Source organism: Chrysochloris asiatica, unplaced genomic scaffold (assembly GCF_000296735.1).
Source record: "Chrysochloris asiatica unplaced genomic scaffold, ChrAsi1.0 scaffold00123, whole genome shotgun sequence".
Lineage (NCBI taxonomy): Eukaryota > Metazoa > Chordata > Mammalia > Afrosoricida > Chrysochloridae > Chrysochloris > Chrysochloris asiatica.
The window spans coordinates 9,967,638-9,993,207 of NW_006408641.1; the positions used below are offsets into that span (position 1 = coordinate 9,967,638).

Sequence of the window (25,570 nt, forward strand, 5' to 3'; positions counted from 1 at the left end):
GTCTACTGAACATTGTAGGGCTTAGCTTGCAGCTTCATTCCTGTTTTTCCCTCACTTCCCCTTATCAGTGACGAGCGTGGTTACCAATCAGAACTGTGTATTCCCATTGAGTCTTAGTCTTGGAAGAGGGATTACACTGAGGGGACCCGACCACTTGCCTTGATGTCTCCTGGGCAAGCAACTTGCTTGTTCTTGTAACAGTCGGTCTGCCTATATTGTTTTGTATTTTTCCTGTAGGTCTTTGTTTCAACAAGTATCTTCTGTTCTTCTAGGCACTCCAGGCTGGTCTGCTCATCCTTTCAAGTGGAATTTTCCCATCTCTGAAGATCTGGATGTGGTTCAGGCTTCCACCTATAGTCTTATGTAATGCAGAGGCTCTGCAGGAAGCCTCCTTCACTGGGCACGTTGTAGTCCCATTTTAGGTATTCCAATCAATTATCGGCAGAAGACGGACTTACAAGCTTTCTATGGTGATGTTTCTGGCTATTCCTTTCTCTCCCCCTTCTTCTGTACTTCTTGCAATGTGGTTCTGAATCATGTTCGCAAGTCTGCCATTAGTGACCACCTCAAGTCTAAGACTCATACTAAAAGTTAGGCAGAATTTGAAGAGCAAAATGTGAGAAAGCAGCAAAGGCCCCTAACTGCATCTCTTCAGTGCAACAGTACTGCACAAACAGAGAAAGTCAGTGTAATCCAGGACTTTTGTGAAAATGTGCCAGGAAGCCAAAATCCCACTTAACAAGGCTGACCACCAAGTAGTCCGTGCTTTCTTATCTTGCCATGTGAAGAACGGAGGCTCCATACCTAAGTCAGACCAGCTACGGAGAGCATATCTTCTTGATGGATATGAAAATGAGAATCAACTCCTCAACTCACAAGATGGTTGACAAAGAGATTACCACCAATGTGATCAAGACAAATAATGTAGAATATTCAAGTTACATGTTAATAAAAAAAAAAAAAAAAAAGAAGTTAGCCTGGAGCATGATGCTGTTTTAAGAATAATCTACCTGGAATCAAACTGACGACAGCAACTCAAAAGATTAGTTAGGGATCTTTGTTGTTGTGGTGGTGTTGAGTCGGTTCCAACTCACAGCGACCCTGTACAGGGTTTCCAAGGCTTTTAATCTTTACGGGAGCAGAAAGCCTCCTCTTTCTCCCATGGAACAGCTGGTAGTTTCGAACTGCTGACCTTGAGGTTAACAGCCCAATTCATAACCAGTAAGCTACCAGAGCTCCTCAGGGATCTTTAGAGGCAGTGAATGTATATTAATGGGGGAGGAACAACTCAGAAAAGGAGCATGAGAATGGTTATACCACTTGTAGACTATAATCAATGCCACTAAATGGGACTCGTGGAAATACTGAATTGAAATATTTTTTGCTGTGCATATTCTCAACAATAACAACAAAATAAATAATGCCATAAAAATATTACTATATTGGCATCTATATCTTAATTCACAATTCTCCTCAGACAGGTGTGCCTTTTCTCTGCTTAAGATACTCGTTTCTCACCCCCCTCTAAGACTGAAACTCAAAGGGAACACATGAGCAAGCATGTAAGCTTGTAGGTGCCCACACTGGTCTAGTGGTGAGTGGAAGAGGGGTAAAGGCAGCAAAAAAGCAATGAGCTGAGTTCAACCACATTCCACAGACTCCCGTTGACCTGGAGATGAGAGAGAAAGGAGGAAGGACTGGTAGGTCCAAAGTGTGGTGAGACCTGAAGACACTTGAGCCCACATACAAGGACACAGCTACAGAGGGCTAGAGCTGAGAGTGAAGCATCCAGCTGATATGAAGTGACAGCAGTCACACAAGAACATCCAAAGCTGCAGACAGTACCCATATGACCTAGCCAGGATGGCTTGATAACCAGAACTTGACTAGGGAAAGATACAATCTGATGAACTTGACCTATAATCATGGAGTTAGTAGTAACTCTAAATACTGACAAAGAGGGAAGGAGTCTTCATATCAAATATCAATGCTATCCCCTCTATATACAGGGTAGACAGGGACAGGCAACTTTGACACTGGCTACCTAAAATGACGGGGGCGATAAAGGCACAAAGTGACTGGCTTATAAGCTTTCAAGGGGAAGTTTAGTTTAATAGTGGGGGGGGGGGGGGAAGGGAAGAGTCCCCACTGAATAGTTTTCATCTTGACTAAATGGGTCTGGTTAAAGAAATGGGGATACGATTCATATGATTAAATAGTAAGTTAATTGTTATCATCGAGTCCTGGTGTGGCGCTGTGGGTTAATGTGCCAGACTGCAAAGCTGTTTGAACTGTAAAGTCAGCAGTTCAAGCTCACCAGCTGCTCCTCGGAAACCCTAGACAGGGTCGCTATGGGTCGGAAGCAACTGGATAGCACTTAACAGCAACTGTTATCATGACTAATTGAGACTGTCAAAATTATAAAGGTAGAAGTTTTGTAACAAAAATGGGGTAGTTGCGTATTTTTTATGTAATCTTACAGTCCAGAAACAAAAGACCATAGGACCATCAAGGGAGAAAAGCACACGCAGAATGCAAGACCTTATCCAGAAAAGCAACGACACACAAGAGATGGAGGCAGAGATGGGAACATGGAGAGAAGGAGCAGCCGAGGCCTCTAGATTCATGGGAAGAGAAGGACTGAGAGCTGGCGGCCAGGAGGCAAAGTTGCAGAATGTGCCCTTTGGTGGTGCAAATTATTATATATATGTCTGTTTTAAAAAAAAGAAAAAAAGAGCTAAAGTGAATAGAGAGAAATACTGTTAACTGATGCTACATGTTGTTGTTGTTAGGGGTCATCAAGTTGGTACCGACTCACAGAAACCCTATGCACAACAGAACGAAACACTGCCCGGTCCTGGGCCAACCTCACAATTGTTGCCACGCTTGAGCCCACTGATGCTGCCACTTTGTCAATCCATCTCGCTGGAGGTCTTCCTCTTTTTCTCTGACCCTCCACCTTACCAAACATGATATCCTTCTCCAGAAACTAGTCCCTCCTGACAATATGTCCAAAGTATGAGAGACCAAGTTTGGCCATCCTGGCCTCCAAGAAGCACTCTGGCTGCACTTCTTCCAACACAGATCTGTTGGTTCTTTTGGCAGCCCATGGCACTTTCAATATTCTCCTCCAACACCATTACTCAAAAGCACCTTCTACAGTCTTCCTTATTCACTGTCAGCAAATCTGCTGCACAAGAACTTTTTAAAGTGTTGAAGAGCAAAGATGTCAGCTTGAGAACTAAGGTGCGCCTGATCCAAGCCTTGGTATGGATGGTACATAGAGGGGAGAATGACTTAATATGGATTAAAAACCTAAACATATAAAGATCATCAATGAAAAAATGGTTGCTGTTGTTGTTAAGTGACGTCAAGTCACTTCCAACCCATAGTGACCCTGCATAGTTTCCAAAGAGTGGCTGGTGAACCCTTGCAGTTGAAGCCTACTTTACAGTCCAGCGCATAAACCCAGAGTCCCACACCAGGACACCTATGAAAAAAACACACTGCCGAACATTACAAAATACACACAAGCAGTAAAGGACAAAACAGATGACTGGGACATACTAAAATTTAAAACCTATGTGCATCAAAAGATTTTGCCAAGAGTAAAAAGAGAGTCCATAGACTGGGATAAAAAAGTTTTGCAATGACATATCAGACAAGCGACTAATCTCTAAAATTTATAGAAAACTACAAAACCTCTACAAGAAACAGACAAACAACTTAAACTAAAAATGGGCACAGGACATAAACAGGCACTTCACCAAGGAAGATGACCATTAGCCATTAGCGATGCAAATGAAAACAGTAATGAAATGTCATCTCACACCAGCAATAACAGTGAAGTCAAAAAAACCATTGAACAACAAATCCTAGTGAAGGGTGTGGAGAGACCGGGGCTTTCCTACATCACTGGTGGGACTGTAAAATGGCATGGCACTTCCTCAGAAAGCTGGAATTAGAAATGTGACCAAGCAATCCCCCTACTTGGTATATAGCCACAAGAAACATGAGCCAGTATATGAGTAGATACATGCACACCAATGTTCATTGTAGCATTAGTCACAATAGTAAAGAAATAAAGAGACGGCCTAAGTGCCCATCAATGGAAAAATGGATAAATAAGCTTTGGTATATACACACAATAGTATGCAAGCTTGAAGAATAAAAATGAATCTGCTAAACACTTCATGACAAATATGAAACTGGAGGGGCTCTAATAATTGGCACACATACACATTATGTTGAGTGAAATTAGTCAATCACAAAAGATAAATACCATGTATTTATATAGATAGAGACCATTATCGTAAACACTTAAGAAAATGTTTCCATGATAAAAGAAACATTCTTTGATAGTTATCAAGGGTGGGAAGGAGGAGAGAGTAATTCACTGACCAGAAGATTAACTAGTTTGGCATGTTAGCTGGGGTGACCAGGGAAGGCAATATACAATGAGGGTAATACACAAAAAGAGGGATGGTGGCAGAAGAACAATGAAGAGAAGGGAAGACTTAGGGAGGTATGCATGGGCTAAATGGATATAAGTATATAGTGGCCATCCCTAGCTTCCAAGGAGCAATCACTCTAGCTGTACTTCCAACACAAAATTTGTCCATGGTACTTTCAATATTCTCCTCCATCATCATTAACTCAAACACATCAATTCTTTTACAGTCTTCTTATTCACTGTTCAACTTTCACATGCATATGAAGTTACTGAAAACACTATGGCTTCGGTCAGACACTTTACTGCTCAAACTGGCATCTTTGCTCTTGAGCACTTTAAAGAGGTCTTTTACAGCAGATCTGCCTAATGTAATATGTCGTCTGATTTCTTGACCTCTGCTTCCATGAGTACTGATGACTGATTTGAACAAAATGAAGTCTTTAATAACTTCAATATTGTCTCCATTTATATACATGCTGTTTATTGGTCCAGTGGTGAGGATTTCTGTCTTCTTTACATTGAGATGTAACCCAGAATGAGGCTGTGGTCTTCATCAGTAAGTATTTTAAGCTCTCATAAGGAGTTTGAATTTAAAAACCAAGAAAGATAGATTTTTATGAAACTGACATTTCTTTGAGGCTCACATTTTACTCTAAGTAGTCATTTGGTATTTTCCTGTTATTTTGTATTAAACCTACATTTTTTTATTTTAAAGTTATCCTGTCCTTTACAACAATTAATACAGATTTTGTTTCATGTCCCTCAATGTACCAGAACTTATCCCACTTTCTCCCTGTGTTTCTTGTTTCTATTCCTCCTTCTTTCCTAGCCCTTCATAACTTTGGCCTTGGCTAAATGCTGCCCTTTTGATCTTAAATGGTTGCTTATTCTAAGGTGTGCAGACCTCACTCGTGTTACTGCTTCCCTTGTAGACCTTTCTATTGTTTGGCCAAATACTGAGCCACAGAGGTGGGTTCAGTTCCAGACCTGAAGGGTGACAAGGACACCAGTCACAGGGATTTCACCAGACTGAATTCAACCTACTGGTCTTTTTTATGGTTTGATTTCTGTTCCACATTTTTTCACTCACTCGATCCAGGACTTTGTACCATGATTTCTCTTTCAGAGCACTAGGTCAGGGTTGCTGTTTGTGTGAAGTGCCGTCGAGTCAATTCCAACCCATAGCGACCCTGTATATGATTTCCAAGGAGCAGTTGGTGAGCTTGAACTGCCAACACTGCAGTTCAAACAGCTTTGTAGTCTGGCACATTAACCCACAGCACCACACCAGGACTCCAGGTCAGGGTAGCGAGGCACTAACTATTTTTTCAGGTGTCAGGTGGTGGAGACTCATGTACACATAGTCTATTAGAACACTGCAATAGTTTGCATCCATCTTCCAATTTTTATTACTTGGCTTTGCTCCAGATAGGGAGAGACACACACTTGCATTTTAGCTTACAAAGCTAAGGTTTTTGCCCCAGGTCTGGCATTAGCTTCCTTTGGGAGTCTCCACAATCAACCTGAGGTTGATAATTTGCTCGTACAACTACACGATTCAGTTAAGAGTCATGTCTACAGTTCTATTTTGCTGCAGCAAATGGATATCAACAGCAAAGAGAAAAGGTGCACAGGTGAAATCCAGAGGAGACGAGGGGGAGGCCTTCCAAGAATCCTCTCCTAGTATTCACCTGCTGCTGTTGTTGTTGTTGTTGTTGTTGTTAAGTGCTGTAGAGCAACTAGCAGATCTGAAACGCCAAGCATGCAGTTAGCAGTCCAGTGCTTATCCTACAGCACCACAAGAGGACTACAATATTTACATAAGATATGCTAAACTCCCCTAGTAATGAGTTTGTGATGGCATGTGTGAAATGCTGTCTGCCAGTAAAGCTCACTGGAGCCCCAGTGCCCGGGATTCTTATTGCACCTCCTTCTGGCACCACCCCCAAATTCTAGACTCCACAAGAAAAGGAAGTGTTCAGCATAAATCAACTCATTTACACAAACATTTTGGGCACTATGAGTTACATATTAGTTTTGGGAATTGCAGGAAATCTTCTGAAATCCAAAATTTCAAACATCAGACAAAGGCCAACCTTACAAACAGTACCTTCTCAAAACAGGAAGTCTCAGGTCTGCTATGTTAGCTCTTTTCTGCACACTCGCCTCTCTTGATCTCAGTTTCATTTACTGTCCCTGGTTCTGTTAGTCTGCTGGAGGAATCTTGCAACATCACACAGGACTCTCATTGTGTATGATAATTAGCCATACAGCATGGGGAAAGACCATCCCTGGAAAAGCAGGCCTGCTTTCCCAAAGGGATGGTGATGTCCTCATCACATAGCCCTCTCTCTGAAGCCTCTGCTTGTCCTGCTCATCTGGGGCCCCCAACTCCCCTCATGTTTCATTTCCCTAATGTTTGATATTTTTGTCTTCTAAGTGTTCTCATGGGAGCAAAGTGGCTCCATACAATAAGCACTTGACAGGCGCTCCACGGGAGAAAGATGAAATGTTCTGCTTCAACAAAGATGGACAGCCTCAGAAACCCTATACACAGAAACTCTATACAGGGCAGCTATGAGTCGGAACCGACTCAACAGCACTTAGCAACAACAAGTGTTCTCATCTGAGGCTCATAAAATACAAACACAAATTCAGAGATTACCTATCTTCAAAGCATGAAAAGCAGTTTTCCTCCCATCTCTGCATCTTGTATGCAGCACAGGTGTCATGATGAGAACGACACGGGGTCAGTGTTCTTTGATAACACAGACACAGACCCCCTAACAGTCACCCATGAAGCCACCACTTGGAGGGTAGAAGCCTCTCTTCTGTCACAAGCACTTGAGGAAAGAAGCGAAGGGGCATCATGACGGATATTCCATATACGTCAATATGCCACCCCGTAACTAGATGCCCAGTGCTCTGTAAACTCTCCTTTCATCAGACAGGACCGAGCCAGAACTCGACCTTAGCTCTGACTCCTACTAGCTGTGTCCTCTCGCAAAAGCCGCTTCATTTCTCTGGGCATAATGACAGGCAGACTGTTTGCGCCCACTCCAGCACTACCTTTCTACATACACTGTCACATGACTTTCTCTTCGCACTGAAAGGTACAGACTGGGACAAAAGGTTTAAATTCACTGTCACCATCATTTTATCACAATATAAATTAGTGATGACCAGTTTTTCATTCTTTTTTAAATCTGACTGTAACAATGGGGCATTTTTGGACTCCGACTGTCACTGGTGTGATAAGACATCTATCTATCCCCTTTCCACTGACCCTTGAGATTAATTTAACATGACTAAACAGCAAGCAAGCATTTTAGTGATGTTTTCCAGACTCAATCTTATATAGTCTTATCCAAACTTATTCCACAAAGGCTCCATTCATTCAAACAAATATATTCTAAGAACTTACTATACTAGGTGCTGTGTGTATAGAGGATATGACTCTATATGCATTGATTTTTCTAACTACATTTTTATTTTTAAAATAAGGTAAAATTCACATAAAATGTAATTGATATTAAAGTGAACAAAGCAGTGGCATTTAGTTATTCTCAATGTTGTGCACTCACCACCTCTCTCCAGGCTCAAAATCCTTCCAATTACCAAAAATTAGAACCCTTTACCAATTAAGCAATTTCTCTCTATTCTCCCCTTACCATGTCCCCAGTCCCTGGCAAACATTCAATCAACATTCTGTCTATATGGATTGATTTATTCTGATAATCCATACACATGGACTCATATACTACGTGGTCTTCTGTGTCTGCCTTCTATCACTTAGCAGCATGTAGGTTCATCAACACCATAGCATGTGTTAGTGTCAGTACTTCATCCCACTTTACTCTGACTCAGGGTCAGTTTTATAGATTATCTCAACTGGTTTACTCATGTCTCTGTTACACACGCATATATGCCTGTGCCTGAATGAGTTTCGGCTCTCAGTTCTTTTATCTATCTATCTGTCTATCTATCTATCTATCTATCTATCTATCTATCTATCTAACCATCTGTAGAACTGTTGGGTCCTATGGCATCAAAGGGAGACCTAGTGGCACAATGGTTAAGCATTGGGTTGCTAACTCAAAAGCTGGCTGTTCAAACAAACCAGATGCTTCACAGTTAAATACTTGGCAATAAAAAAATACTTGGCAATCATCTAAAGCAAGGACATACCACTGGGCCCATCTAGATGTCTAGGTCCATAAATTCTAAATTTAATCCAGTACAGGATGTAATAGATATTTAATGCATCTGTTTTACTTTTGAAAAATTGGAATGGGGGTGGCAGTGCACCTGACATCTGATCCAAACAAGCTCTCCAGTCACCAACACATTTTAAGCAAATTTACACCAAAAAGGTAACAGTAATGTAAATCAAAGTATTAGGTGGAAAAAAATTGGGGATAAAGAGAACTTACCGAGACTGTGGCAATCCTTTTTTACTGAGATCTGCCCTCACACGTTCTCCTACATGTCTGTAAATTTCCACTAAGCTGTTTATTGCTGCATCTCGAACCTAAGTGTAAAAGAAGAAATCTTACACATCTGCTCTGGGTTCCTCCACAAGACTTCCTGCTGAGACACAGCAGGCCATGCGCTCCCATCCCCTCCCATGTTTAGCACCACAGCTACCAATGCAACTGCAAATATAATCCCTTACATACATTTGACTAAAGTCATGTTTGAGACTTTTTACTCTAGTAACTAAATTCCAAAGGGTAGAAAAAATTAGGGTTCCTATTCCTGCCTAAATGCTAACGTCCGTCTCTTAGATCTTTCCATTCTTTATAGTATGATGTCAGAACACAGAATTTTCAGACCATCTTTCCCAAATAGAAAACACACTACAAATAAATCAACTATACTACAAATAAAAGACCAAGCAGCACATTCTGGATTACGCTCAACTACACAAATCCTTACTGAGCAACAAAAATGGGTAGGGCAAGCTATACGAAAGCCCTATATTCAAGACGATCATAGCTATAAAAATAAAAAAAAAATTTTAAAGGAGATAAAAAAGTACATAAATTCTAAACATAAGTCAGGATAGGATGTAATAGGTACTTAATATAAAGAGCTCCCACAATTTAAGAGAGAGCAATCATATCAGGGCACGTCAGCAAATATTTTATGGAAGAGGAAAAAATCTCTTAAAATGAGCTTGAAAGGACAGAGTTTCACCAGGTAAAGAAAGAAAGAGACAAAATTGCACACAGAGGCACAGCTATGCAAAGGCGTGAAGGCAGAGATGCAGGGCATGTGCTGCCAAAAAAACAAGTCAGCAAGGTGAGTAAGACACATACTTTTAAAATTTGCAAAATAAAAAGGCTTTAAAGGAAGCATTGGAAAAAAAAAAACAAAAAAACCCTTAAGAGAAACTGGTATATGGATTGTATATTAAACAGTACCACTGTAGGCATGTCCAAGTTCTTTGGTGGAAAAATGACAATGGTTATAGGAATATAAGAAAATATCATTAGGAGGCAAAACATCATGATTGTTGTTGTTACATGCTGTCGAGTAGGTTCCAACTCATAGTGACCCTGAATAAGGTTTCTGAGGAGCAGCTGGTGAGTTTGAACCATGAACTTTCTACAAGTTATTTTCAATTGCATCTGCTTACAAAAATTGTGTGTGTGTGTGTGTGTGTGTGTGTGTGTGTGTATGTGTATACATACATAAAATAAAAACAAACTCATTGCCATCAAGTTGATTCTGACTCATACCAACCCTATCAGACAGAGTACAACTGCTCCATGGGGTTTCTCAAGACTGAATCTTTATGGAAGCAAACAGCCTCATCTTTCTCTGCAGAGCAGCTGGTCGGTTTAAAGCACTGTCATTGCAATCAGCAGTCCAACACTAAACACACTGTGCCACCAGAGAACCTTTGTACACATATAGAAAAATAATCAAATAAGCTACCTGATAATAAGATACTCACTATACATGCCTTTGAAAATAAAAATATTCAGTATGGAGTACACCACAACATAAAGAGAAAGAAAACCTTTACGAAGGGACCAATAAATAACATCGTGGTAAATGGAAGAAAAAAAAGATTGACGTTTCCAGAGACTTCATTTTGCTTGGACTTACAGCAGTCAAGAAAATCATTAGGCAAACCTGCTACATACAACCTCTTTAAAATGTTAAGGGCAAAATGTCACTTTGAGAACTATGGTGTGCTTGACCCTGCCATGGTATTTTCAATTGTCTATTAAGCAAGTAAAAGTTGGACAATGAAAAGGGAAGACCACAGAAGATTCAATGCAATTGAATTATGGTTCTGACCAAGAATATTCAAAGTACCATGAGTTGCCAAAGAGCAAACAAATCTGTTCTGGAAGAAGTACCCAGAATTCTCCTTAGAAGTGAGGATGGCAAAACGTATTGCTCATATGCTATCAAGATGGACCAATTCCTGGAGAATTACAACATACTTGATAAAGTGGAGGATCCGAGAAAGAGGAAGACCCTCAATGAGATGGACTGACACAGTGAGAGCGACACTGGTCTTAAGTACAGCAAACATTATGAGGATGGGATAGGACTCAGCAGAATTCCGTTCTGTTGTGCATCAGGTCGCTGAGTCGGAACAGATTCAATGGCACCTAACAACATGCCTTTCCATTTTTCCATACGTTTAAATTTTTGCAAAATAATACAGGAGGGGGATTTTTTTAGAGTGGAATGAAGGGCTTGAATAGCAATGAGGTAGAATAGGAAGGAAAGGTTGTTCTTCTTGTTAAGTACCATCAAGTTGGTTCCAACTAATAGTGACCCTGTATAAGGCTTCTTGAGTCCTGGTGTGGCGCTGTGGTCTAATGCATCAGACTGCAAAGTCGTTTGAATTGCAAGGTCGGTGGTTCAAGCTCACTAGCTGCTCCTTGGAAACCCTATACAGACTCTAAGTGTCAGAATCGACTCGACGGCACTCAACAACAACATAAGGTTTCTAAGAAGTGGCTATAATCCTGGTTTGACACTGCTGGTTAAGCAATGGATTGCTAACCACAAGATTGGTGATTCAAATACACAAACCGCTCCTTGGAAACCCTATACAGGGTCACAATGAGTTGGAACCGATTCAACACCATTTAACAATAAGGAGCAACTGGCTGATCTGAACCGCCAACTCTGTGGTTAGCAGTTCAGTGCTTATTCTACAACTCAAGACATATTATGTAGTCAACCAGAACCTTTATCAGTTTATTTGGGGAAAGAACCCTTTGTGATATTGGTGGTGGTGATGGTTATGTGCCGTGGAATCGGTTCCAACTCATAGCGACCCTGGTACAGAGTTTCTGAGGCTGTAAATTTTTACAGGAGCAGAAAGCCTCATCTTTCTCCTGTGGAACAGCTGGCAGTTTCGAATTGCTGACCTTAAGTATTTATCTTTCACAAAAATTTTGGAGTGCTACTACGATTTGAATAATGTTAGTTAAACCACCACCTTAATTTATTTTCTAGTGATAACATCTGCTACTAGTAAATCATACTGGATGACTGTATTAAACAATAATCAATATGCATATAATCAGCTAATTAGAAAGTCTTCCATTCATCTGTTTCTTTGTATTGCTGTGGAGATTTATATGTAGCTATGATGCTGGAAGCTAAGCCTCACACCCAGCAGGGTCAATAATGATGGATAGGGTTCAGCAGAGCTTCACACTATGACAGCAAAGGAAGTAAGAGAGATAACTAACTATTTCTGAATACTTAGCCATAAAAATCTGAAGAATAGCAGCAGAACAGTGTCAGATATAGTGCCAGAAGATGAAAATATTATGAACAGTGCCAGAATAGTGTCAGATAGTGCGAGAAGATGAGCCTCTCAGGATGGAAGTCAATCAAAATGTCACTGGAGGAAGAGCTGCCTCCTCCAAGCAGAGTTGACCATGATGTTACAAATGAGATTAAAGCTTTTGGGACCTTCATTTGCTACATCCATTAATAATTACAACACAGAATGTACCAAGAATAAATCCTGGAAAATTGGAAGTTCTCAAAAATGAAATGGAGTGGGCCGAAGACTTGGAGGGTGGGGGTGGGGGTTGGAGTGTAGGGGGTGGGTTTCTAGGATATACCCTTTGGTCGGTTGATGATGCATGGAGGGGAATGGAACCATGGCAATGAAATGATATACGATGGAATGAATGTAAAACTAAAGTTCTCTCATGTAAACTATCATGTAATTCACAATAAAACATTAAAAAAAAAAAAAAATAGAATGCATAAAGGTCCATATCCTAACATTAATGTTGTTGTTGCTGTTAAGTCCTCATAGCAACCCTGTATAGGATTGCTAAGGAGCAGCTGGTGGGCTTGAACTACCGACCTTGCTATTCACAGTCCAGTCCATATTCTAAAGAGCCATACAATGAGTCATAAGCATTAATGGTATAATATGCTGCAAACAACAAAATCAAGGAGTGACTTAGCATTCATAATCAAAAAGAACATCTTGAAGTACAATACTGTCAGTGATAGAACAATATTCATATTATCTACAAGTAGTACCAGTTAGTACCACTATTATTAAATTTAACACACCAACCACTATAATCAGTGATGACTAAATGAAATAATTCTGTGGGTTCATGCACTGGACTGCAAGGTAGGATTGAACTGCAAAGTGGTCAGTTTGAACCACAAGGTCAGTGGTTCAAGCTCACCAGTCGCTCCTCAGAGACAAGGTCACTATATGACTTGACAGCCCTCAACAACAAAGACAACACCAAATACTTCAGTGTGAAATTGATCAAACATGCAATCAAGATGTATTGATAATTACTGCTATTGGAATGCGAAGGCTAGAAACAAAGAGGAAGCATCAGTAGTTGTAAAATATGGCCTTGGTAACAGAAATAATACTGGAGATTACATGATAGAATTTTACAAGACCAACAACTTATTCATTGCAAATACCTTTTCTAAACACATGGGCCTCACCAGATGGAATACACAAAAGAGGACTTAAAATACTTACTGATGGAGATCAAAGACTACAGCCTTCAGTGTTAACAGCACCTCAATGTAAAGAAAACAAAAATCCTCACCACTGGACCAATAAATAACAACATGATAAATGGAGAAAAGATTTAAAATGTCATTTTGTTTGGATCCAAAATCAACACTCATAGGAGGAGCAATCAAGAAATCAAATGACATTGCATTAGGCAAATCTGCGTCAACAGACCTCTTGAGAGTGTTCAAAGAGCACAGATATCAGTTTGAGGACTAAAGTGCTTCTCATCTAAGCCATGGTATTTTCAATTGCCTCATGCATGTGAAAGTTGGCCACAGGTATATAATAAGGAAAACTGGAGAAAAAATGATGCATTTGCACTATGGTGTCAGAGATAAATATTGAAAATATCACGGAATGACAAAAGAACAAGCAAATCTATCTTGGAAGAAGTAAAACCAGAATGGTCCTTTGAAAAACCAGGATGTTAAGACTTTGTCTCTTATACTTCAGATACGTTATCAGGAGGTATCAGTCCCTGGAGAAAGACATCATATTTGGTTAAGTGGAGGGTCAGCAAAAAGGAAACTCCCCAACCAGATGGACAGGAGCAATGTGCTCAAGTGAAACTACACAACTGTGAGGATGGCACAGGCCCAGGGAATGCGTCCGTCTGTTGTGCATAGCATCACGATGAGTTGGAAATGACTCAATGGCACCTAATAACAACAACTCAGAAAGTCTGGGTTATAAATAGTTTAAGAGACTCCACTGAAAAGTTACTAGGCTTTAGAGTCAAAGAACTGATGTGAATTTATACCTACATGATCATTGAGAAACTAACCTTAGACATATTACTTGAACTCTATTGGTCTCTTGTTTCCTCCTCTATAAATTGAGGGATACCATGAAGAGTCCTGGTGTGGTGTTGTGGGATAATGCACTGGAATGCAAGGTCGATTTGAACTGCAAGGTCAGCAGTTCAAGCTCACTAGCCACTCCATGGAAACCCTATACAGGGTAGCTATGAGTAGGAACCGACAAAATGGCACTTAACAACAACAACAATAAAGATTCAAAGAAATAATGTATTCAATGAATAAATATTTGAGTACCTTTTGAAAACACTATCCAGACCAGGTAAATGACATACCCAGTAAGTAAAGTATCCTGGGTATAGGTGATGAGTGCCAGGAGCCTGGCACAGTACAAGCTTAGTCAGCAAGGCTGTGGCCACCACTCAGACATGGAGGAATACAGGCCAGCTCTGCCAGATCTACGTTCTCAAAAGAAGTCAAAATACGGATCTCCAAACTTGGACTCACTCAAACACAAAGTGGAAAATTAAAATATTTGCATAAATACACACACATAACCACATCAATCTGTAGACCAAAATCAGATTGTAAGCTGGCAGTGTGTGACATATCAGGAATGAAAGGCTCTTATCAACCAGACCTGCTGTGTGGGCCCTGCTGCCTGGCACACAGCCCGGGTACTGTGACCATCAGGAGAGCTAAAAAGACAAAGCCTAGGGGTACAGCTAATGAGGCGCCGAGATGAGAAAGACCAAGTCATAGTCCTGATGCTCAAGAAGAGTAGGCAAGGGGCGGGTAAGGCAAGATGGAAGACAAGGCAGAAAGACTGTTTGGACCGTCTGCAGTAAGGATACAGAAAATTTAGGAAACAGATGCAGAGGACAGTCCTGGAACTCTGAGTTTCAGAGGAAGGGATAGAAAAGTGGATCAAGTGCTTACTGGGAGAGAGAGTTGAGAGGACGCAGAATGTGAAGTGACGTATGAGCAGTGGCAGCCGATGGAGACAGGATCTGCCAGTCATCCTGAGCCTGAGAGTTTGTGAATGGCTTCAAAGATGAGAAAATATTCATGCTGCAGAAACCTACCAGTAGCTCTGAGAGAAAAAGGTGTGATTTTACAATTTCTTTTTTACCTCTAGTTCTTCACACTACTCTGGTAACCTGACACAAGGTAGGTCTTCACCAGCATACGCCTCTAACAAATAAATGTCAAGCTTTCCAGCTGGTAGGAGTCACTCAGAGGTAGAAAACTAAGTTGTACACTCCAGGGAGGGGCTATCAACAAAAAAACCACCAGAACAGGCCCAACTCCAAATCTGCAAGATATGGATACTGGCCAGCCCCAGCCCTGGACAACTCTCACTAGGAGCAGTAGCTAAACCGAATGCATGGGGTATAGGGGAAAAAAAAAGAAAGAAAGGGGGGGTGATTTGTGCAGACACAAAGGAACAGCATGGCCATCTTGAACTTTCTCAGAAGACTGTAAGGGCAAGAGGCAGGCAGGTGGCGCAGTATACTGCTTATGGGTAGAGAGAAAGACAAGGACTTTTTTTTTTTCCGCTGTGTTGGCTGGCTTGTTGGCTTGTTTGTTTCCCTTCTTCTGGCCTGACATGAATGGAGACATCAATTGTAGTCATACAGTCAAGCCACAACAATACCCTCCACAGTCCTACCAGTTGGGCAAGAGCCAATACCGGCTGCTATACACCAGATCAGCAACTACAACCAACATCAACTAAATCCACTTTGAATGTAACTGTACCAACAGCAAACAGCAAATGGCACACAAGCTCATCTCCTGATCACACCCACCAGGAAGCAGCGGGTGCGTGCCTAACAATACACCAACATACATTCATCAACTTAATACAAATGCAACAAAAACACAGTCCCAAAAAAGGCAGAAAATGACTTTTCACATGAAGAAGCAAGACAGACAAGCTATACAAACAACCAAGAAGCATAGTCAGAAAGTGTTTTGCAAGAATAAGAGGCACTGAGACTACCTAATAAGGATCTCAGGAAAATAATACTTAGGTACCTTCAAGCTATTGACAGAAAGACCAAAGAAAACCAGGAAGAATTCAGAAAAGTGCAACAGGTACAATCAAACAAAATAAATGAAGCACTAGAGACAATACAAAAACTGCAAACCGAAATCCTGACGCTAAGACATCAAAAATGGGCAATACACTGAAAGGGCCAAGGAACAGATGTGAATCAATGGAAGCCAGAAACAGTGAGCTGGAAATTAAATCTCTCCACACTAATAAAGTTAAAGGAACAATCAGAGAACAAGAATGAAAAAATCTGAAGAAAACCTAAGATTCGTGTGGGAGAGCATGAAGAGGAAGAAACTATGGGAAACTGAAATTTCAGAACAGGAAAACACAAAGAAAACCCACAGAAAAGGGTAGTAGAAGAGCTGCTGGAAGAAAATTTCCCTAACATCCTCAAAGATAAGAAGATGAACATTTAAGAAGCTGAACAAACCCCAAACAGGGCAAACCCAAAAAGAGTATCACCAAGACATATCACAATCAAACTTTCCAAATTCAAAGACAAGGAAAGAATCCTAAAAGCAGCTCAAGAAAAATAAAGTACCTACAAAGGAAAACCAGTAAGATGAAGCTCTGATTTCTCAGCAGAAGTCATGCAGTCAAGAAGGCAACAGGGAGGCATATAAAAAAAGATGAAAAGAAAAAACTGCCAACCAAGCAATCATATATACAGCAAAACTGTCTCTCAAAAACAACGGAGAAATAAGAACATTTCCAGATGAACAGAAATTTAAAGGATTTGTAAAAACCAAAGCAACTTTATAAAAAAAAAAACCCACTAAAGGCAGTCCTTGGGCTGATAACCAACAACAACAGACAACAACCTGCAACTGCCATTCAACAGTATACTATCCAGAATTCAATCCAGTTAAAGAAGTATCCAGAGCAAACTAAAACTACAAGACTTAAAACTGAGAATCAGACACCAATCTATAGTGATGACAACTACAAAGCATAAAGAAGCACAGTTACAGAATACCACATGGCGAGGAAGTCAAATAGATATCAAGGTAACACATATAAGAAATTGTTAAATTGGGTAAGAAATTAATACATTACAGGGTAACCTCAAAAAGGACTCCTTGTGTGGCACTGCAGGATAAACACTGGACCGCAAGGTCACCTGGAACTGGTTCAAACTCACCAGTCAGTGGTTCAAACTCACCAGCCACTCCTTGGAAACCCTATGAAAAGTCACTATGAGTCAGAACCAACTCAACAACACTTACCAACAATTACCACCACAAAGAAATTTAATACACCCTCACATCAAATCAAGAAGAAATTCCAGGAAGATTTTATAAACATTAAAACTATGAAGAAACTGACAAGAAAAAAAAAACACACACACACACAAAACAACACAGCACAGGAAAACATACGGAACAAAGAAACCACCAGCATGCTCCCCCCGCCCCACACACACACACACACACACGTGTGGAGGAGGGGGAACCCAGCAAAATGACTACAATCAACTCATACCTATCAATAATTATGCTGAATGTCAATAGATTAAATCCACCAGTCAAGAGACAAGGAGTAGCAGAATGGTTAAGAAAATAGGGTCCTTCAATATGCTATCTACAAGAAAAACACATACAAACAAAGACAAATATATACCATAAATTAAAGAATGGGAAAAAATATATCAAGCTTCTTATTGTTCGTAAGTGTCGTCAACTCTGTTCCAATTCATAGAGACCCTGTAATGGGTTTCCAAGGAGGCTGGTGCCTTTTAAACCACTGATCTGTGGTAAAAACCAACCTTGAAGTCCAGTGCTTTATCCCACAGTGCCACACCAGGACTCCAATGTCAAGTTAATACCAATCAAAACTGAGGTAGGGGGGCTAGCAAATTCATCTCTGACCAAATAAACTTTTAGCAAAAAAAAAAAAAAAAAACAGCATAAGAGACAAGGAAGGGCAACATCTCATGATCAAAAGTCAACTGAACATGAGGATATAACCATAACAAACACCTATGCTCCAGAGGAAATAGTCTCAAAATACATAATTCAAAGTTAAATAAAATTGCAGAAAGAACAGAGACTTAAAACAACAAGGTCGGCAGATCCAAACACACCAGCTGCATCTACAAACCCATACAGGGGGTCGCTAGAAGTCAGGATTGACTTGACAGCACCTAACAACAACAACAAAAATAGTAGAAAAGTTTAATACAACCATACGAAAAAGGTCAGACCACCCCAAAGAAAACTCAACAAAGACACAGAGGAACTAAAAAGTACAATCAGCTTGACCTCCATAGATTTATACGGAGCACTTGACATAACAACAGGACAACACACAATCTCCACTAGTGCACAAGGAACATTCTCCAAAACAGTTCATAGATTAGGTAGGCCACAAAACAAGTCTCAATAAATTAGAAAACATCAAAATACAACAAACTACCTTTTCAGAAAACACAACATACCAAAACCTTTGGAACACGGCAAAAAAATGTGTTTAGAGGGCAATTTATAGCAATAAACCCACACATCCAAAATGAAGAAAGAATCTAAAAAAACACATTAACACAACATTTTGAAAAATTAGAAAAAGACCAGCAAAGTAAGCATACAATCACCAGAAAAAAAGAAATACTAAAGACTAGAGCAGAAATGAACTAGAAAACAGAAAAACAATGGAAAGAATCAACAAGATGTTCAATCTTTGAAAGGATTAATAAGACTGACAAACCACTGACAAATCAAAAGAAAAGACAGAGAAGATGCAAATAACACGCATAAGAAAAGATATGAATGAAGTCAAAACAAAAGGAATGGAAACTAAAAAGATAGTAACAGAATACTATGAAGAGTTGTACTCCAATAAATATAAAAATCTAAAAATAGAAAATTTTTGAGAAAAACACAACCTACCTAAACTAACATAGAGTGAAGTAGAAAACTTGAACAGACCTATAACAAAAGAAGAAATTATCAGGTTATTTTTTTAAAACGCCAAAGAAATTAAAGTCCAGGCCAAGATGGCTTTACTGGTGAGTTTTATGAAACATTCAGAGAATAAGTGACACCAATTTTACCCAAATTATTGCAAAGCATGGACTCCTGGTGTGGCACTGTAGGATCAGCACTGGACTGTGAACCACAGGATTAGCAGTTCAAACCCACCGACTGCCCCTCGGAAACCCAATACAGGGAAGCTCTGAGTCAGAACTGACTCGACAGCACTTGAAAACAACAACAAAAGCAATTTGAGAGCCTAGAAAAGGATTGAAAAGTCCTAATGCATTTTATGAAGTAAGCATAACGCTTGGAGTAAAACCAGGCAACAACATCACTAAAAAAGAAAATCACAGACTAATATCCCTCATGAACACAGATGCAGAAATTCTCAACAAATCCTAGAACAAACATATAACAACATATCAAAAATATAATACATAATGACCAAGGATGCAAGGATGGTTTAATATTTTTAAAAAATCAACATAATCCAGCACATAAATTTAAAAAGGAAAGATCCACACATTATCATGTCAAATGATTCAAAAAAGACATTTCACAAATTCCAACACCCATTCTTGATAAAAGCACTCAACAAATTAGGAATGCTTAACATAATTAAGAATGCATCTACAAAACCAAAAGCCAATATTATTGTCAATGGAGAGAAATTGAAAGCATTCCCTTGCAAACAGAAACCAGACAAGGAAGCACTTTATCACCACTTACTGTAAGAAACCAAGAGAGATTTACAAAAATGGAATAAAAAAAAAGGAATAAAAAAAAAGGAAGAATATACCTTCTCACAGATAGTACAACTTAATACATGGAATAAATGATCAAGAACTTTACATAAAAAGTATAAGCAAGAATTGCTTAAGAAGAAAAACTTGGAAGCCTCTCATTCCATATAATCAACCAATACTACACAGGCAGGGTGGTCAAAACAGCCTGGTACTGGTACAACAAAAGATACAAAGGTTAATGGTACAAAATTGAGAATCAAGAAGTAAATCCATCAACAAATAGTCAGCTAATCTTTGACAAAGGGACAAAACACATTAAATGGTGTTGGCAAAACTAGAAATCCATTTGCAAAAGAATGAAACAGAACCTGTATCTCACCATTTACAAAAACAAACTCAATATGGATTAAAGACCTAAACGTAAAATCCAGATTTATAAAGATCAGCAATGGAAAAATAGGGACAAACTTAGAGGCTCTTAATAACTGGCATACATACACTACCAAACGTTACAAAAAACACAAAAACAGTATAAGACAAAATAGATGACTGGGATCTCCTAAATATTAGCAACTTATGTGCATCAAAGGATTTCACCAAAAAAATTAAATGGGATCCCACAGCCTGTAAAAAGAAAATTTTTGCACCACCGTATCAGACAAGGGACTTATATTTAGATTTATAGAAAATTATAATGCCTTTACAAGAAAAAGGTAAACAATCCAATTTAAAAATGGGCACAGGGCATAAACAGACACTTCACAAAGAAAGACATTCAGGCAGCCAACAAGCATGAAGCAATATTCACAATCAATAGCCATTTGAGGGATGCAAATAAAAAGAACCAGATATCACCTCACACCAGTATTAACAGAAAAGGTCAAAAGGAAATCAACAAATGCTGTCAAGGGTATGGAAAGACTATAGGATCCTCCTACAGTGCTGCTGGGACTACAAAATGATTAAACAACTCTGGAAAACAGTATATGGTGCATTCCACAAAAGTGGAAAATCAAAATACCTTTGACCCAACAATCCCTCTCCATGGTATATGTCCATAAGAAATATGAGTCAGGATACGAGTAAATATATGCACACCAATGTTCATCAAAGCACTATTCACAATATCAAAAAGATGAGACAGCCAAAGTGCCCATCAACAGAAGAATGGATAAATAAACTTTGGTACATACACACAATGGAACAGTATGCAACCTTGAAGAGTAACAATGAATCTGCAAAACACCTCACAACATGGATGAACCTAAAGGACATTACGTGTTGAGTGAAATTAGTCAATCACAAAAGGACAAACATTGAATGAGACCATTATTGTAAAAGCTTAAGAAAAAGGTTCCATACAAAAAGAAACATTCTCTGATGGTTACTAGGGGTGGGAAAGTAGGGAGGGCAGACACATGTTAGCTCAGTGATGGGGAGAGCAATATATAAAGGGAAATGCAATACACAAAAAGAGGACCAGATGAAATACAAAGAAATCAAACTGACTACACCTGTAGGAAGACACAATGGAAACTTCTGTTCCATCTCATCAGCCAAAACAAGGCCAGGGCACACGGTGGAACAGACCACCAATTGTTCATATTCATGTTCAGGCTGAAGCTGAAGAAAATTAAAACAATTTCACGAGAGTTGAAATATGGCCTTGAATATATTTCACCTGAATTTAGAGATCATCTAAAGAACAGATTTGATGAATTAGACACTAATGACCAAAGACCAGCAAAGTTGTGGGAAGACACCAAGAATTTCATACAGGAAGAAAACAAAAGGACATAAACTTGCTCTTCAGCATAGAGATACTAAAGCAAATGGAAGAAATAAGGAGATAATAAAGCTGAAAAGAAAAATTTTAAGAGCAGCTAAAGATGACAAAGTCAATGACAAAATGCGCAAAGACCTGGAGTTAGAAAACCAAAAGTGAAAAACATGCTCTCAGCATTTGTCAAGCTGAAACAACTGAAGGCAAAATTCAAGTCTCGACTTACAATATTGAAGGATTCTATGAGCAAAACACTGAATGGTGCAGAAAGCATCAAAAGAAAATTGAAGGAATACACACAGACACCCTGTATAAAGAAGAAATGGTCAACGTTCAACTATTTCAAAAGGTAGTGTGGTGCCTTGAATTTACTTGATATGGCTTTTTTATCCAAAGTCTTTTTTTAATTCCCTCCAAGTGATGGGGTGGGTTGGTTGGTTGGTTGGTTGGTTGGTGGTGGTTATGTGCCATGGAGTTGGTTCTGACTCACAGCGAACCGTACAGGGTTTCCAAGGCTGTAAATCTTACAGGAGCAAAAAGCCTCATCTTTCTCCCACGGAACATCTGGTAGTTTCAAACTGCTGACCTTGAGATAAACGGCCTAAATCATAACCACTGCGCTACCAGGGCTCCTTATGCAAATACAGCATATCGGAATCTAAAGTTGGGATTGCTTAGTCTTGCCCTCCAGTTAGGCTTAAAAGGAGTCATCACAGAAGCAGAGACAGAAGATTCCAACACCATGAAGAAGGAACATGAGTGATATGTGAGAAACAGAGATGGCAGAGGTGAGAGCAGAGGCAGCAACATGGAGAGACAGAGCAGCTTCTAGCTCTAGACCTATGGACTGAATAAAGTAGAGAGCCTGTGGGCAGGACACTGGCTTGAAGAATGTGCCCTTTGGGCATTCACAGACTGACTAAAAGAAGTTTGTAACAAGTACTTGAGCAGTGCAGAGGCCAAGGAACCACATGGCCGAGAGACTAAGAACAAGAGTCAGGTGTGCCTGCAGTATGGCAGACAAGAGGTTTTCCTGAATGGAGAATTGCTGCCGAGGAGGTTTCCAACCAGAATTGTATCCTGTTGACTTCCCTAATAAGCCCCACAATTGAGAGTATTATTATGAGTTCTGTGCGGCCATTACAATGGATTATCAAACCCAGAGGTGAAGCAGCGAGTGCTTTGGGTCAGCATAGGGTACAGAAGGTGGTAGGGTAGAAGAGCATGTCTGACTTCCATTTCATAGAATCAGCCTGAGGCTGCTTCTAAGTTTGATTCTCTTTCCCTGTTGTGAAGCCAGGGAAGTCAGACAAGACTCCTACATGGTTACTGCAAGCAGCATATGATCAAGAGCCAATGACACTGAAGGAAGAAGTCCAAGGTGCACTGAAGGAATTGGCAAAGAACAAGGCACCAGGAATTGATGGAATACAAATTGAAATCTTTCAAGAAAGTGAGACGGCACTGGAGGAACTCACTCATCTATACCAAAAAATGTGAATGACAACTATCTTGCCAATTGACTGGAAGAGATCTTTATCTGTACCCATTCCAAAGAGATGTGATGTGACTCATTTGAATGCAGAATTCATTGGACAATATCAATAATATCGCATGCAAGTAAAATTTTGCTGAAGATAATTCAAAAATGGCTGTAGCAGTACATTGACAGAGAGCTGCCAGAGGTTCAGGCTGGATTCAGATGGAGACATGGAGCTAGGGCTATCACTGCTGACATCAGATGGATTGTGCATGGAAGCAGAAAACACCAGAAATATATTACCTGTGCTTAATTGAGATCGAGTATTATGGAACACTTAATTGTGCTCATAAGGAACTTGTACACAGACCAAGAGGCAGTCATTCCAAAAGAATAATAAGGGGATACTGAATGGTTTAAAATTAGGATAGGTATGCACCAGGATTGTATTCTTTCACCATACTTAATTCAATCTGCATTCTGAGCAAATAATCAGAGAAGGTGGGTTATATGAAGAACAGGGCATCAGGATTGGAGAAAGACTCATTAATAGCCTGCTATATGCAGATGACACAACCTTGCTTGCTAAAAGTCAAGAGGACTTTAAAAAATGCTTATGATAAAGATCAAATGCCACAAGCCTTCGTTATGGGCTACACCTCCATGTAAAGAAAACAAAAACTCTCACTACTGGACCAGTAAATAACATCAAGATAAATGGAGTAAAGACTGGAGTTGTCAAAGACTTCAATTTGCTCCGATCAACCATAAACACTCATGGAAGCAGCACAAGAAATCAACTGATATAGTGCATTACGCAAATCTGCTACACAAAACGTCTTTAACATGTTCAAGAGCAAAGATATCAATTTGAGGACCCAAATCATAATATTTTCAATATTTTCATATGCGTATGAAAATTGGACAATGAATAAGAGAGACCATAGAATAACTGACACATATGAGTTATGGTAGTGGAGGAGAATATTAAAAGTAACACTGACTACCAGGAAAATGAACAAATCTGTGTTTGCAGAAGTACAGCCAGAATGCTCCTTAGAAGCCAGGATTGGCCAGACTTCGTCTCTCATACTCTGGAACTATTATCAGAAGAGATGAGTCCCTGGAGAAGTACTTGGTAGAGTGGAGGATCTGTGAAAAAGAGGAAGACCCCCAACGAGATGCAATGGTACAGCGGCAGCAGCAATGGGCCCAAGCCTAACAATTGTGAGACTGGTACAAGACTGAGCAGTGTTTCGTTCTCTTGTGCATAAGGTTGTTAGGAGTTACTGCTGACTTGAAGGTACTTAACACCAATTGGTCACACCAAGTCCTAAGAACAGTTACCCTTCAAGGTACACTCATCTAACTGGCACTTTTAACTGTACCTACCACTGCCATCATCTTACAGAGGAAACAGACACTCAAGAATCAATATCCACCAAGGTCACCTGCCTGGTATATGTCACCAAAACAAGGAAAAAAATCCAGATTGTTTTCTGATCCAAGCTTTTTGCACTATACTATAAGTATTAGACTGCTAAACAGAAGATCAGCAGTTCAAATCCATCATTCACTTCTCAGAAACCCTATTCAGGGTCACTATGCATTGGAAATGACTCTAGGACACTTCACAACAAGTGGCTCAGTATTAAATAGACTGTACCATTTGGGAGCTTTAAAATGTTATGTCAAGAGTCAAAGCTAATTAATTCAGATTCTTAAAAACAATTATATTTTCAGAATATATATTGTGCTGATCACACGAAATTTAATCTACTTCCAAAATAAGGATGTCAGAAGAGACTCTGAAACTTGCTCTTGAATGTAGATATGCTAAAGAAAATGGAAAAAATTATGAAGCAAAAGAATAGAAAAGGAAATTTCAAAGGGCAGCTCGAGGAGACAAAACAATGTGCAAAGACACAGACCTACAAAACCAAAAAGTAATACTACTTTAAGCATTTCTCAAGCTGAAAGAACTGAAGAAAAACTTCAAGCTTAAGCTTGCAATATTGAAGGAGTCTATGTGAGAAATACAAAAGCATCAAAAGAAGATGGAATGCACAGAGTCACTGTACCAAAAAGAAATGGTCAATGTTCAACCATTTCAAGAAGTAGCGTATGATCAAGAACTGATGGTACTGAAGGAAGAAGTCCAGGCTTTTTTTTTTAACCAATGAAGACATTGGTGAAAAACAAGGCTCCAGGAATTGATAGAATTCAAACTGAAATTTTTCAAAAAACTGATGTAGCACAGGAGG

The 25,570-nt window shown here is 39.6% G+C and overlaps 1 protein-coding gene across 2 annotated transcripts in view; it reads right to left on the reverse strand.

Moving 5' to 3' along the window:
- The window catches only part of CLASP1 (cytoplasmic linker associated protein 1), a 304,172-nt gene that overhangs the window by 181,237 nt on the left and 97,365 nt on the right, over window positions 1–25,570 (reverse strand). The window contains exon 9 of one of the 2 annotated variants that reach the window (XM_006868736.1): window positions 8,887–8,984. The exons of the other annotated variant lie outside the window; for it this stretch is intronic. Coding sequence (XP_006868798.1) covers window positions 8,887–8,984 — 98 coding nt within the window. The remainder of the gene's footprint in view (window positions 1–8,886; window positions 8,985–25,570) is intronic. 2 annotated transcript variants of the gene reach the window in all.